This window comes from Palaemon carinicauda, chromosome 19, assembly GCF_036898095.1.
Source record: "Palaemon carinicauda isolate YSFRI2023 chromosome 19, ASM3689809v2, whole genome shotgun sequence".
In the NCBI taxonomy this organism is placed as follows: domain Eukaryota; kingdom Metazoa; phylum Arthropoda; class Malacostraca; order Decapoda; family Palaemonidae; genus Palaemon; species Palaemon carinicauda.
Genome location: NC_090743.1, coordinates 123,250,821 through 123,264,326, shown reverse-complemented (window position 1 = coordinate 123,264,326; position 13,506 = coordinate 123,250,821). Strand labels below are relative to the sequence as shown.

The 13,506-nt window shown below is 39.4% G+C and overlaps 1 protein-coding gene across 7 annotated transcripts in view; it reads right to left on the bottom strand.

Moving 5' to 3' along the window:
* Positions 1-13,506, bottom strand: part of LOC137658815 (broad-complex core protein isoforms 1/2/3/4/5-like) — a 158,750-nt gene that overhangs the window by 16,647 nt on the left and 128,597 nt on the right. For 3 of the 7 annotated variants that reach the window (XM_068393885.1, XM_068393886.1, XM_068393887.1), the window contains one exon: positions 1,192-1,412. The exons of the other annotated variants lie outside the window; for them this stretch is intronic. In XM_068393885.1, coding sequence (XP_068249986.1) covers positions 1,234-1,412 — 179 coding nt within the window. In that variant the 3' untranslated portion in view covers positions 1,192-1,233. The remainder of the gene's footprint in view (positions 1-1,191; positions 1,413-13,506) is intronic. 7 annotated transcript variants of the gene reach the window in all.

Genomic DNA, 13,506 nt, shown 5'->3' with positions numbered 1-13,506 from the left:
AAAATGGTTGATGTTCCGATAATAACAGAAAAAGAGTAGCACAAGTATTCTGCAAATCATTAACATTATTGCTGTTTTACTCTTTGTGCCTCTTACATTTTATGTAATTCCTACACAATGCATGAAGGAAACCACAATGACTCCATCTTCAACAGAGCCATTTGGTAAGCAAAAACCAGCATATGCATTGAAGGCATATAATGTCCAAAAACCTAAGTTATGCAACTGGTTTATGTAATTAACATCTGAAATACAAGTAACAATTACACTACAAATGAAAAGATTTCAATGTTACTTCATCTTGCTGAAATGGTGACCAAAAAAAAAATAATCTTTTCTTTGTTTTCCTTAGATAAAGTATAATCTGAAAAAAAAATTATGCTGGACAACAGAGACAACCATAAAAAATTATCTGACAACATTAGTTAAAATGTGACCATAATTTAACCAAATCCTCAACTGAGTCATATAAGATCTCAAAAGTTTAAGCCAAAGAATCAGACTTTTCCAATACAAATTGGAATATTAGGCACTTGATAGGTTTTGACTCATTCCAAACAGGACAAATTCTTCCATGCTCTAAAACAGTTTAATAGTTAAACATTGTACTGTAAAGTATAGTTCAGTATTCATACTTTTCATCTGACAGTGTGGAAGAGAAGATTATCGCTAGCACAACAGTTATCATATGAATAGAACACGAAGATGTGATGACATCTACCAAATCACAGGTAGAAATAAAGTAAGTGATGTAAGTAATTTCCAGCACTTGGTGAAACAGAGCAGGTGTCAACAATCGCAAGTCACGGTTACAAATATACCTCATCCTTTCCCCATAACAAAGAGGAGAACTTGATACTGATCAATGAATCACTTGTTCCTTTGCAATGCTCTAGCTAATCTGCCAATGAAAGTTCTACACACCTAACAAGCATACGTAGTAGATCTAGTATACACTTCCGCAACATTTTCTGTTTTCTCAAATCAAGGTAGACGGACAGACAGTTTCCGTTTATAAGCAAACTAGCACTAATTCAAGAGATTACTAGGTCCTAATCATTGCATAAAAGAGGAATAGGCCACTTCCCTAATTAATTTCTAAGGGGCTATCCTTTTCCCTAATTGGATCTTATTCCCAACTGTCCTAAACCCTTCAAGAAAGAAGCTGCGCTAGGTTTAATGTTATCTCACCTGGCTAGGCCTTGCTAGGAGAGGTAGAGGAGGAGATGGTGGTTATATGGGCTCGTACGTGCTGGCATTGTAGGGTCGCATTTTGCATCGCTTGACGTGATTTCGGAGATTGAAAGCCATCGATATGCGAACTCCGCAATATTGGCAATTTACAGGCTGTCGGGAGGGCCACCTTTTAGTGTCTTTCGGACTGCTGCCTGTCGACAAATTTAGTGCCATATCTGAAACAAGGCAAACAAGAGTAGTCAATGAAGAGGGAATAATAAGGATGGTGGAGGGATCTAATTCTCAATTAGCAGGATGCAAATATGGCAGGGACTGGAATCCAGTGGATTCAGACTATGGTGTATAGTTTAGTGGGGGAGGGGGGAGGGGAGGACAAGGCTGAGGGCAGGACAGCTTTGAGTGATTAACTGATGACCAATATTGCTTTACTATTTGTGATATTCTTCCCAAAATCAAAAGTACTAGATTTAGGGGGAAGGAATCACCTGGAGAAAGTCTGTCAAGCGTCAAGCACCTGACCCCGGAAGATACGACACATGACATTAGCTTCTGAATGACTATAGTTTTAAATGACCATGCTTTGTGCTTTGCCACTAAAAACGAAATGACACGTGAACCCATATAATCACATCGGGGAGTAATAAGACACTAAGTGGAACTCTAAGGAACGAAATAAATAAAATTGGTGGCCACTCATTCAAACTGAAACGTCAATAATATGGAATGGAGTCTCGTGCAAAAACATCATCTACATGTACTTAAGTAACTAAACCTAAAATCTACGACCTTCCGGGCAACTGGTGTACATAAAAAGTACAGTTCCAAGTACAGCAAAACGAAAGAAAAGGAAGCTAAGAGTTACCCTAACTACCAATGACTAACAAAAGTGCCGAAAATTTCCAAACCGTCTGTTTTCAGTCATGGAGAAGGTACATCCATAATGCGCAAATATGGATTAGTTTTAAGTGTGTTCTGTACCATTCTCAATCATCTCCTTGTTCCCAAAATATATCAAAGTACTTACCTCATTGTTGCATACACAGTGATGATATCAATCAGCTTTCTCACATGAAGATTGTTTCATGTTCTGAAGAATAATTTCAACTCCTCATTTGAATTTGGATATACAGTTTATGAGTACATTCAATATTCTCCTATTTCAGAGAATTTGAAAACATACGCACAGACAACAGCCATCCGAAAAACCTTACCTTATTTCATCAACAGCGATGCAATAACAGGGGAACATCTCTGGGTTATATACAAATAGACTTTAGGGAAATGAGAGTGTTCAAAATGCAACAAAGATGCCTGAACGTTCTGTAACCGCTAAGTAAAGAACCCATTTCTGTAGGGATGTAAAAAAAATTTCAAATATGGCTATCTTGATTTTATAGAAAATGACCCCTTCAATCACACTGAAGCCAACTTTGACAATGTCATTGCAAGTTTTTATAGTTTATTTAGGAAATATTTATTCTAATGTTGTAACTGTTCTTAAAACTTTTTATTTGTCCTTGTTTCCTTTCCTCACTGTGTTATTTTCCCTGTTGGAGCCCCTGGGCTTATAACATCCTACTTTTCCAACTAGGGTTGTACCTTAGCAAATAATAATAATAATAATAATAATAATAATAATAATAATAATAATAATAATAATAATAATAATAATAATAATAATAATAGCACATATGTCAAGCTTGAAACTGAGGTCTAAGCTATTTCCATACCAAGTCACCTGAAGCTTAACACAAAATGGCTATATTGTTGTAACTTCTATTTTTGTTTATTTTCTAAACATATAGCTCTTGCAATAACTAGCCTCTCTTCCATAATCTATCCTTTTAACTAGTTTACTAACATAATCAATTCAGACAGCAGTATATTATTCTTATTATTTTTTTGGCTTGAAACCAAATGACTACATAAATTTGTTGCTTTTAAGAACCCTTTCTATCAACTCTTACTTCTTAACAAATGCATTAAGAGCAGAACTATTTAGTACAACAGTGACAATTTTATTCAAGGGCATATTTCTGCCAACATTGGGTAGAATGTACATTCCACTGATAGAGTACACTTCAACCATAAAGAACATTTGGTAGTTTGATGAAAATTTCCTATATCTTTCACTAGTACGATTTTCTTTTGTTTAAACTTAAATGTTAATACTTATAGGTGTAAATGGGAAAGATTATTTTGAAAACTTTTCTTATCTATTTTAGCCTCTAGGTACAGCTATGCTGTTGCCCTTTGTTGTATGTCGTCTAGTTAACTTGAAGGTGAAACATTTTCATTCTTAGCTTATCCTAACACTAATCTTTAAATTTGGATCCCTCCATGGTCAAAGATGATTTTTGCTTTGCCTACGCATATATCAAATAGTCTGCCAACACTAAGATAACCAAAAATTTCTTCTTCACTCAAGGGGTTAACTACAGTACTGTAATTGTTCAGAGGCCACTTTCCTCTTGTTAAGGGTAGAGGAGACTCTTTAGATATGGTAAGCAGCTCTTCTAGGAGAAGGACACTCCAAAATCAAACCATTGTGCTCTATTCTCGGGTAGTGTCATAGCCTCTGTACCATGGTACTCCACTGCCTTGGGGTAGAATTCTCTTGCTTGAGGGTACATCCAAACACCCTGTTCTATGTTTCCTTATTTCCTTTTCGTCACTGGGCTATTTTCCTTGTTGGAGCCCTTGGACTTATAGTATCCTACTTTTCAAACTAGGGTTGTAGCTTAGCTAGTAATAATAATAATACTGCAATAACATTCAATAAATGCAAATAGGTATTCACCTACTTTGCAATTTACTGTAGTAATGAGAAGAAAAATTAGATACTGTACTTCACAAGAAGCCAGTTGTTTGCTACATTCAGTACTGTATTGTACTTTCAAAAATGCTTAGTGTTCCCTGAACCCTTTCAGATATTCTCCTCCCAGAATTGGTGCTATGGATATAAACATACTTGCAAGTATTTTTGGGCTGTTTTATACCCTTCGTTTAATATAAAACTCCAATGGTCTGCAATACCCACAACCCTAGGAAAATGTCCTAAATGAAAAGTAATTATGCTTACATCAGTTTTCATAAAATCTGTGGGTAATTACAGATCACCTGAAGAATTTGTACTGTACTTGCGTCAGTGATAAGTAGAGCAAGACAAAGTTCCAGAATTTGGCCAGCCATGATGATCACTAACTCGGAGATTGTTTCCTACGATTCATCAACCAAGTGTGTGATATCAACTCGAAAATAGGCCCATTTCAGACAAGGAAAACTACAAACTTCTTATGCTTGTCTCCTCATACTAGAATATTCCTCTCTCTCTAAGTTGATATTTCCTAGCTGTCCCAGTTAGTATCCAGAGAAATATCCAAGCTGACGGCTGACTTATGTCGAAAATTGATTTCTGGATCAAACTGGTTACTCTTTAAGAGATATCTGGACACTATCTTGGGGACTCAAGATCCACTTTTCTAGAGCTCAATAATTACCAACAAATGAAAAGGATAACTGTCCACCAAAACTCATTTTTCTTCCCATGTCAATATGATGAAAAACATGCCATTGCTAAACCGGGTACTTGTGAATGGTCTAGGCTGTGTGTGATATACAGCAACTGACCATTATCATAAGGCTTTAAAAGCACTAGGAAGCGAAACAGACAAATATAGTTTCCATTCAAAAGAACATCAAAAGATTGAAGAATATTACCAAATAAATGTCTACTTCTTCAAAATTAGGATTGTGGTAGCCTACTAGAAACGTCCTAGCCTGGCAATCTGCTGGATGGGAGTTCAAGTGGCTCCCCTCTACCCCCTCAATAGTTTTTTGTAGTCTGTATCCTTACCATCCTAGTGAGCTAAGGATGGGGGCTTTGGGAGGGCTCTAGGTTTAAATGCGGAGTCATACGCAGCCATTACATGGCACCCCCTGGTCATAATTTGATGAAGAGGGGGCTTGGGCACTGATCACATGTACATATGGTCAATCTCTCTGGGATTGTCAATGACCCTTGCCTCTGGCATTCAAGAGCGATCTTTACACCCTCAAGTGCTGTGACCCATAAAAGGAAGTCTCTTCTTCCACCAAAAGAAAGATCTCTGCAAAAATTTCTGCGTAAACCTCAACTTTGAAATAATTATTGAATTTAAAATTGCTTGTTTTATAGTACTTGGGCCATGTGGCCCAGCACTGGGGCTAGGGATTCCTTTAAGCTTTGATGTGCCAATGGGAAATTGAGGTAAAGTAGATGAATAAAAGGTGGCCGCAGTTAAGGGCCAAAAGGACTGCAAAGGCTGTTTAGTAATACCTACAGTGATTCACACAAGGTGCACTGATAGCAACCCCCATCTGCAGCATGTAAGGGATTGGTAACAAAATGCCTACCCATATCCTGCCCTATTCCCAACAATCTAACCACATTATTACATTAAAGCCTAGCTACATAGGAGTATATGGAAGCCTATTCCTACTAAACAATCTGGATTCAGAGCAATCCCTTTTGTAAGTCTTTCTTATATCTTTATTTCTCTCTTATCAACATCCAGGATGTCACCTCTGCTACTTATTTTACCAATTATCAACAGAAGTTTAATGAAAAGATACTTTCCTTCAGACAAGGTATCATATGCTACGTACCACCCTGATTCCTAAAGTCACAAATGTCAAGTTTTATACACCTGTCTCTGCTAAATTAACAGTCCCTCCATATTATGAATTAAGCTTTAAAATCTTCTACTTATTTAACAAACATAAGTTTAATCATTACTCATCCATAATGCTTTCTACTGTCAGCTGGTAAAGAAAAATCTTTCTTTATTCAAGTCGCGTGAATTAAAAAATGCCAACTCAACAAAAACAATATTTACACCCATTGAAAACAATAGTGTCTTCATATCTGACCGATTAGTTTGAATCCCACTCCTTCAATCAATGGTAGGCATCTGTCCTACTTTCATTCTATCCTTAAATAACCTATATGTACCTCAAAATTAATATCAACTACATATCCATACAGTTGATGATAGACTGAAATAAAGTTTACTAAATATATACTGTATATAGGACTCTACATTGAGAGTTTATAATTTTATAACTTCCAGTCCAAGAAAAAACCTTGTGATTAAATAAATACTTCAGCTGCTATCATATCTAAATTTCATTTTCATAAGTACCTTCAAAACAATGACATGATTGGCTGGATATTTGCGAGACATGTCTGCGCAATTTCATTTCAGTAGTACAGGAATATTAAATTTCTTGGGAATCTATTTTTCTTTGATATATATAACATTACTGTATACTTGCATCTCATGATATATAAAGAAATGGCAATGTCTTTTGCCTGTGGAGATAAATAATTTCTCATCTATTATATCAGAAATTTTTGTATTAATACAACAGTTAATCAATCCTCTATTTGTCTTATCCACTAGATCAAAGTTTTGAGTAACTGGATTATTAAACTTATTAAAATCATTACAGTAACGTACTCTCAATTTTTAGCAAGAAATAGATACATGAAATTACGATCGCAAAACTAAGCAATTTTCTAAAAGTTGCAGGGGTAGACATAAGTGCCGTAAATCTAGAAAAAATGTTCCTTGATGCATCTAGATCTTTCAATTTCTTCTAAACAACCTAAACTAAGAATAAAATTAACAAATCACTCAAACTTATCTATTTCAAACTTAGTGAAAGTAGACCATATGAAAATTCCGTTTTGAATCAAAATTCACATGGTGGTCATGTTCTTAATATCTTTTTTCACCATCTATTATCTAGTGACTAGTATAGTTGTTTTCGGTTCAGTCTTAATAAGCCTAGATATCTCCTGCCCACTGTTGTACATGGCAACATTTTTTGAAGATTCTTTTTTGGCATTTAAGGAGTGACATTATTACTAGAATTGAAATTAAGTTGGTGAACTGGGAAGTAATCCTTGTTGCTATGATCTCCTCTCCTTCGATTCTAAACTAGGCAATTGCCGGTCTTAAGGATGATCTGGGGAGCATGACAGCAGTTTAAAGGGTTAAAGGCCGCTAATGAATGGCAGAGGCAAGGTACAGTGACATTGCCCCATCAATTAGACAATACCTTACGAGACTGACCATATTACATATGATCAGCGGCCAAGCCCACTTCTCCACCCAAGCTAGGACCAAGGAGGACCAGGCAATGGCTGCTGAGGATTCAGCAGATAGACCTATAGGCTTCCCCAAATTCCCCCTCCTTAGCTCACAAGGATGGTGAGGTTGCAGCGACCAGAGGAACTAACAAGTTTGAGCGGAACTTGAACCTCAGTCTGGCAATCACCAGGCAAGAGCACTACCACCAGGCCACCACATGAATGTGATGAAAACAAACGGATTTTGTTGTAGGAAAAATCTATTTTTGGGCGAGATAGCCATGTCGTCCTGATGGAAGGTCCTTTCAGCAGCTTCCTACTGTATAATATTTCTGCTAGTGATATTACAAGAGAATTACCGTCAGGTATCACAGGGTTCTAACCCCTGGAACGACTATCCGAAGATATCGTGTATAATCAGGGACGTATCCGTAGATAACCATAGATATCCTCACCCCAACAGACTTTACTACCCAGTCTAAATGACTAGGGGGAAGGATAAGTGAGGAGCCGTTACATATCCTCTCCCCCTATGGTGCCCCCGTTGGTCTCTGACGAGTCATTCCACATAGTAGCGTAACTACTGTGAAAAGAGGCATCCAACGAGGAATTGGGGAGGGACAACGTAACGGGTGGGCCATCAGGACGACATGGCTATCTCACCCAAAAATAGATTTTTCATACATCAAAATCCGTTTTTTGGGCTCGAGCCACATCGTCCTGATGGAAGTGTACCAGAGAATTACCTATGACTCGGTAGGAGTCCTCGAAGAGAGGTTCCAATACCGAAATGCGCTAAAAGGATTACTCCCTCACAAGGTATAGGTATCACTCTCAACTATATATCCAAAAACAGTTCAGAGGCAGTATGTCAAGCATGATGGTCCGACAAGGAGGCAATAAGGACCGAAGGACCACCTACGCAATTGAAAAATCCCGAGTCTAGTGTCGGGAACCCTAAGGAACCCGAAACTGAAGGAGGCATTGTAGGTAAGGCGTATGGAACCAAACCCCGCAAGGAGACTAAATCCAATTATGTTCAGGAAGGATAATAATGAGAAGGCACACTAAAATTATTGCCTCTACGGTAATTATAATCATAATAGTAGGGCGTAAAATAAAAAGGCATGTAACATTTACAGCCTTTTACTCACAAGAATCAGTGCCAAGGTTAACGAGAAACCATCATTAACCACATATGGAACATTTTTGTACAAAGTAAATATATTCCGTCCATACCCCGACATAAGGGAACATCATGGGACGAATACATAACATAAGGAACCGTAGGGAACCTATGACACGATAAACCTGATCAACAGACACATGATCACGCCTGTACAAATAAAGGGTGTAAATCACCCAAACTAAATGAGATATAGCTTAACCATCATTTAGCTAGTTAGGCTATAGCACTGAAGGAACAAACAGGGTGTCGGAAAGACACATGTGAACCTGAAAAGGAAATGATTAAATGCATTTTTTCCTTTTTGTTCCCTTGAAACAAAAACCAACTGTTTACTCATTGTAAATAACAAGCTGGAGGAGTGCCCTAGGACGCATTGTGAGCTTCGCCGTTGCAGCGGGTTTGATAACACTTCCCGCAACCACCACAAAATGGCATATCTCCTCCAATTGCTTCAGATAATGCCTGAAGAAAACCCAAGTGGACTTCCAACCAGTATATGCCTGCAGTCCCTCAAAGGACATATACTGGGAAAAAGCTCAAGAAGGAAGTCACTTCCCTAGGGTCGTGACCCAATGGCAAACTAGCCGGGGCCGCTCTTCGTATAAAGTAAGTAATTACGGTATTGCTTGTGACTGTTTCAGAGACAAATCAGACCCCAGTGTTTCTTTTTGAAAGAAATGACTGCCCTTAAACTGCACTTTTCTTAGTAAATACCCTTTTGAACCCTGCACTGGACACAGGAAAGGGTCACCTGATAGGGGAAATATTTTTTATAGACCCAAACGTTTAGAGGGAAGTTCATTGTTAGCTAGAAAAGCAGGATCAGGGTATAAGTTAACCTCACCACTATCCAAAAATTCAATGTGGTCTTCGTCTCCAGAAAGCGCCACAATGTCACTAATTCAAGCACCGGAAGCCATCGCAATTAAAAAGATGACTCTCTGAGTGAGAACATGAATAGAAGCCGTTTGATTGTCAATGTCCGAAGAGAATTGCAAACCTTTATCCAAAGACCAAGAGATAGGCTTCGGTGGAGCCAACAGCTGCAGCCTTGCACAAGCCTTCAGAATTTTGTTGAAGAGATCCAAGTTAAAGTCGACATCAAAGGCGTACAGTATAGGTCTAGTGAGGGCCGAATTGTATGACGAAATCGAGGAGAAAGCTAGACCTTAAACGTGCCAAGCAAGCTGGAAACCTAAACAAAAATCCATAGTAATCGACCCTGGATTTTTGTCTTTGACGTATTTGACTACGACTCATAGTTTCCGCAAATACCCACTTAGCATGAAGTTGGAACTTCTTTCCCAAGGCTGGGGCAAAAAATCATGAGATGAAGGTTGTTCGTTCTCCATGATGAACCGTAAACAATCTCCTGCTGTTTCTCCAAGGACAGAATCAGGTTGGTCACGGAACCAACTTGGGGTTCAAAACCGTGACGATGGGAAACCAGTTGCTCTTTGACCACAGAGGAGCCACCAGAGCCGCCGTCCCTTTGAAAGATCTAAGCTTGTCCAGAACCCTAATAAGGAGGTTGAGCAGTGGAAACAGGTAAATCTTCGTCCATTGATTCCCATCCAGGGACATCGCGTCCATGCCCACTGCTGCTTGATCCACGTTCGGTGCTACCTAGCAGGGGAGTATCTGGCGGAGATTCATCGCAAATAGATCCACTTTGAAGGCCAGGGACTTGATCTCCCTGAGGGTAGGATGTTGACAAGTGATAACCATTCTTCTGAGTCAACGTAAAGACGACTATCATTCTGTGGTTTATTTGAGGAGACCTCAACTCTTGTCTGTTGATGCAATGGACTAACACTCTGTTGTCGAGGTCTAGACAGATATGAAAGTTCTCCTTCAAGTATAATTTCTTGAGGGACAAGAAAACTGCCATGGACTCTAGAAAATTGATTTGGAATAGTTGAAACTTCTGAGACCAACAGCCTTGCACTTTCTTGAGTGGGATACGACACCCCCAACCATCCAACGAGGCGTCCGCACAAAATGTCACTACTGGAGGATTAAAACGCAACGGCACCGTCTGTGAAAGACTTTTGGCAGTGGACCATGGTCTAAGTTGCTTGTGCAGTAGTAAAACCGGAGTCAGCTTCTGCTAGTCGAGAAGAGCTTTGGAGGCTCTCCCTACCCAAACTCTGCTTGCATCTGTGAGTCGTACTTGGAAGGCAGGGTTCGTTACCAAGGTGAATGGTAAAGAACCTAAAACCTCCTCTTGACGTCGCCTGGCGATCATCCCCGACTTGACCAGGGACCTGACTGACATCTCTATTCCTTCCTCTTGGAGGGAGGAATAGATAGGGAGTGAGACTTTAAGATTCCAATGAATCTCCAACCACTGGAAATGTTGAGCTGGAGCCAGTCTTGATTTCTTAAAGTTGATCTGAAATTCAAAGGACTGGAGGATCCGTACAACTCGAGTGGCTGCTTCCGAGCACTCAGTACCAAGGGAATCTACACTAGCCAGCCGTCCAGGCACGCCTCTACTTGAAGGCCTTCTCCAGAAGTTGTTGTACAACTGCATCAGTAAACTTCATGAAAATCATCGGAGCTATGTTGAGCCTGAATGGCATAGCTCTGAATACGTAGCCCTTTCTCTCCAGGCTGAAACCAAGGTAGGGGGAGAAGCGTCGACCTATCGAAAGATACCAAAAGACGTCGGTAAGATCTATAGAGACAGTGAAAGCCTCCAGGGGTGGTAAGGTCCGTATTTGCGAAATAGTTAACATCCGGACCCTGTTGCACTGAATGAACAGGTTTAGACGGAACAAGACTAAAATAGTTCAAAGAATGTTCGAAATCCTCTTAGGCACGCAAAATAGACTACCATGAAATCTCATAGATCTCATTCAACAGATAACTCTTCACTTCAGAAGGTCTTATATACAGTATATTGGTCCAGATAAGGTGTTGTTTTCTGGAAGAATCTCCTGAGTTTTGGTGGCCTTTGTTACCACTTCCAACCCAAGCTATTGGAAATGACGCTCTGTGTCCAAGGACTGAAGGATTCACAGTCCTTGAACAAGACCAGCCGTCCCCTTACCGGGAGACCATTATTTGTGTTGAGGACATGGACCTCTTCCTCCACTACCGTGTCGATGTCCACGACCCCTGGACTTGCCTCCGTTGCCAGGACGGCCTCGGAAAACGGCCCTTATTCATACACAGGGTTGAAGGCCGGGGACTGTGACACCACTCGTTAGGGCACAGTGTAGACAGTCTGAGGGATGGCAGCATGGGGAGGAGCAAACAACTTCTGATGATAGGTCAGTTTGCAAGACCTCTTGGGTTGTGGGCTTCTCCCGGGGGTGAACTTCCTCTTCAGTGAGATTCCCCACTTCTGGGAAAGGCTCTTGTGCTCTGAGACAGCTTTATCCGTAACTTCCTTCACACCTTCTAAGAAAACATGTCTTTTCCCCAGACGCTAGAGGTGATGGAACGTTTCGGCTCGTGGCAGATGGTAGCTCTACAGGCTCGAGGGGCCACAAAAGAAACACAAAGGTCCTTCATAAAGGTGGCGAAATGAGATTTCACCAGCAAGGAAAAGGCTGAGGCATCTGCAAAATTCTTGATCAATTCATTCCCGTGAAGCACTACAAAGACATCAACGCTGACAACCTTTCTCTGGCCTACAACTCAGCCTGAAGAAGGTGTTCGGGAATCCTGGGCAGCTTCTCATGAAAACGGCGGCCGGCCGCATTCTTATCCAGTTTACCTACTGCAAAAGTAAACTGGGCATTGGTCCAGTGGATGTCATCATGTGGTAAGACAAGTTTGTACTCTTCCAAAGCTGGGAGAGGCTTACCCTCACGGATGGCTTTCTCCCCTGCTGTGTAGCTCTTCGAGGCAAAGGGGAAGCCCATATTGTCCGGAGCCACGGAGGTGGCCAACCTCTTACCGAAGACGACAATCTGTGTATTGATACACCCTGCCGTCTTCATTTCTAATACTCTATGCTGAATAGTTCATTAGCTCTCTAACATGAGGCCAATCTACAATTAATTAGTTCCTAGTATAATTTTCTTAAGGAGCTGATCCTACAGCATTCACCCATTCCATGGCTCAATACTCATTTCTAACACAATACAGTACCAAAGAATTCCTGCTTTTAACAATTACTCGCGTTACCATTCACTTTAAGCTTACTTACTTTGCGGCATTTAACTTTGATTTTTTCACAAAGCACCTACATTCCTATTCTTTTACGATGACATTGTCTCATTCCCCCAGGTCAAAATTACTTTACTGTAAACCCATTCATGACTGGCTACAGTGATACCTTGACATGCTATGCTACCTTTTCACAGACCATCATAAACTAGTATTAATAAAAGTCTATTCATTCAATTCATCTTTCATGTCTAATTATGTAAGGAAATGCTATCAGGTAAAAAGATTCTAAAATATATACTTTCCTTAAAAATTAGCTTACAGGGTTATTTCTAAAATGTTTCGCATCTTTTTGTGCAAAGTTCTCTTTTTCTCCATTATAGACATCATCTCTCAACATATTTAGAGTGGCACTTAATTAAAACAAACTATAAGTGTTCAGTTCTCTTTCTGAATATCATTAATGTTAACTATTGTGTATTTTATTACATTGAAAGGGAAATTAATTTTTTGATCAACTCCTCTTTTTCTATGTTCCCTCTAACATATTTCCTGTTACATTACATGAGAAATTCCTTAGGTTTTCAAATTCTCTACGTTATCAATGTTACATAAAATTCATTTTATGTTACAATGAACGAAAAATGTTTTTCTATATCACACTCTCCTTCGCTAAGTTATCAATGTTACTTCTAATGTATTTAGTGTCAAATAAACTAAGAAAGTCCTACATCAAAGTTCTTTTCCACTATGTTATTAATGTTATCTGTATTGTACTTTGTGTTACACTGAAAGAAACATTCCTTTCTTTATTAAAATTGCTTACACTGACTGGGAAAATTGTTATTGATCCGTCTCTCTT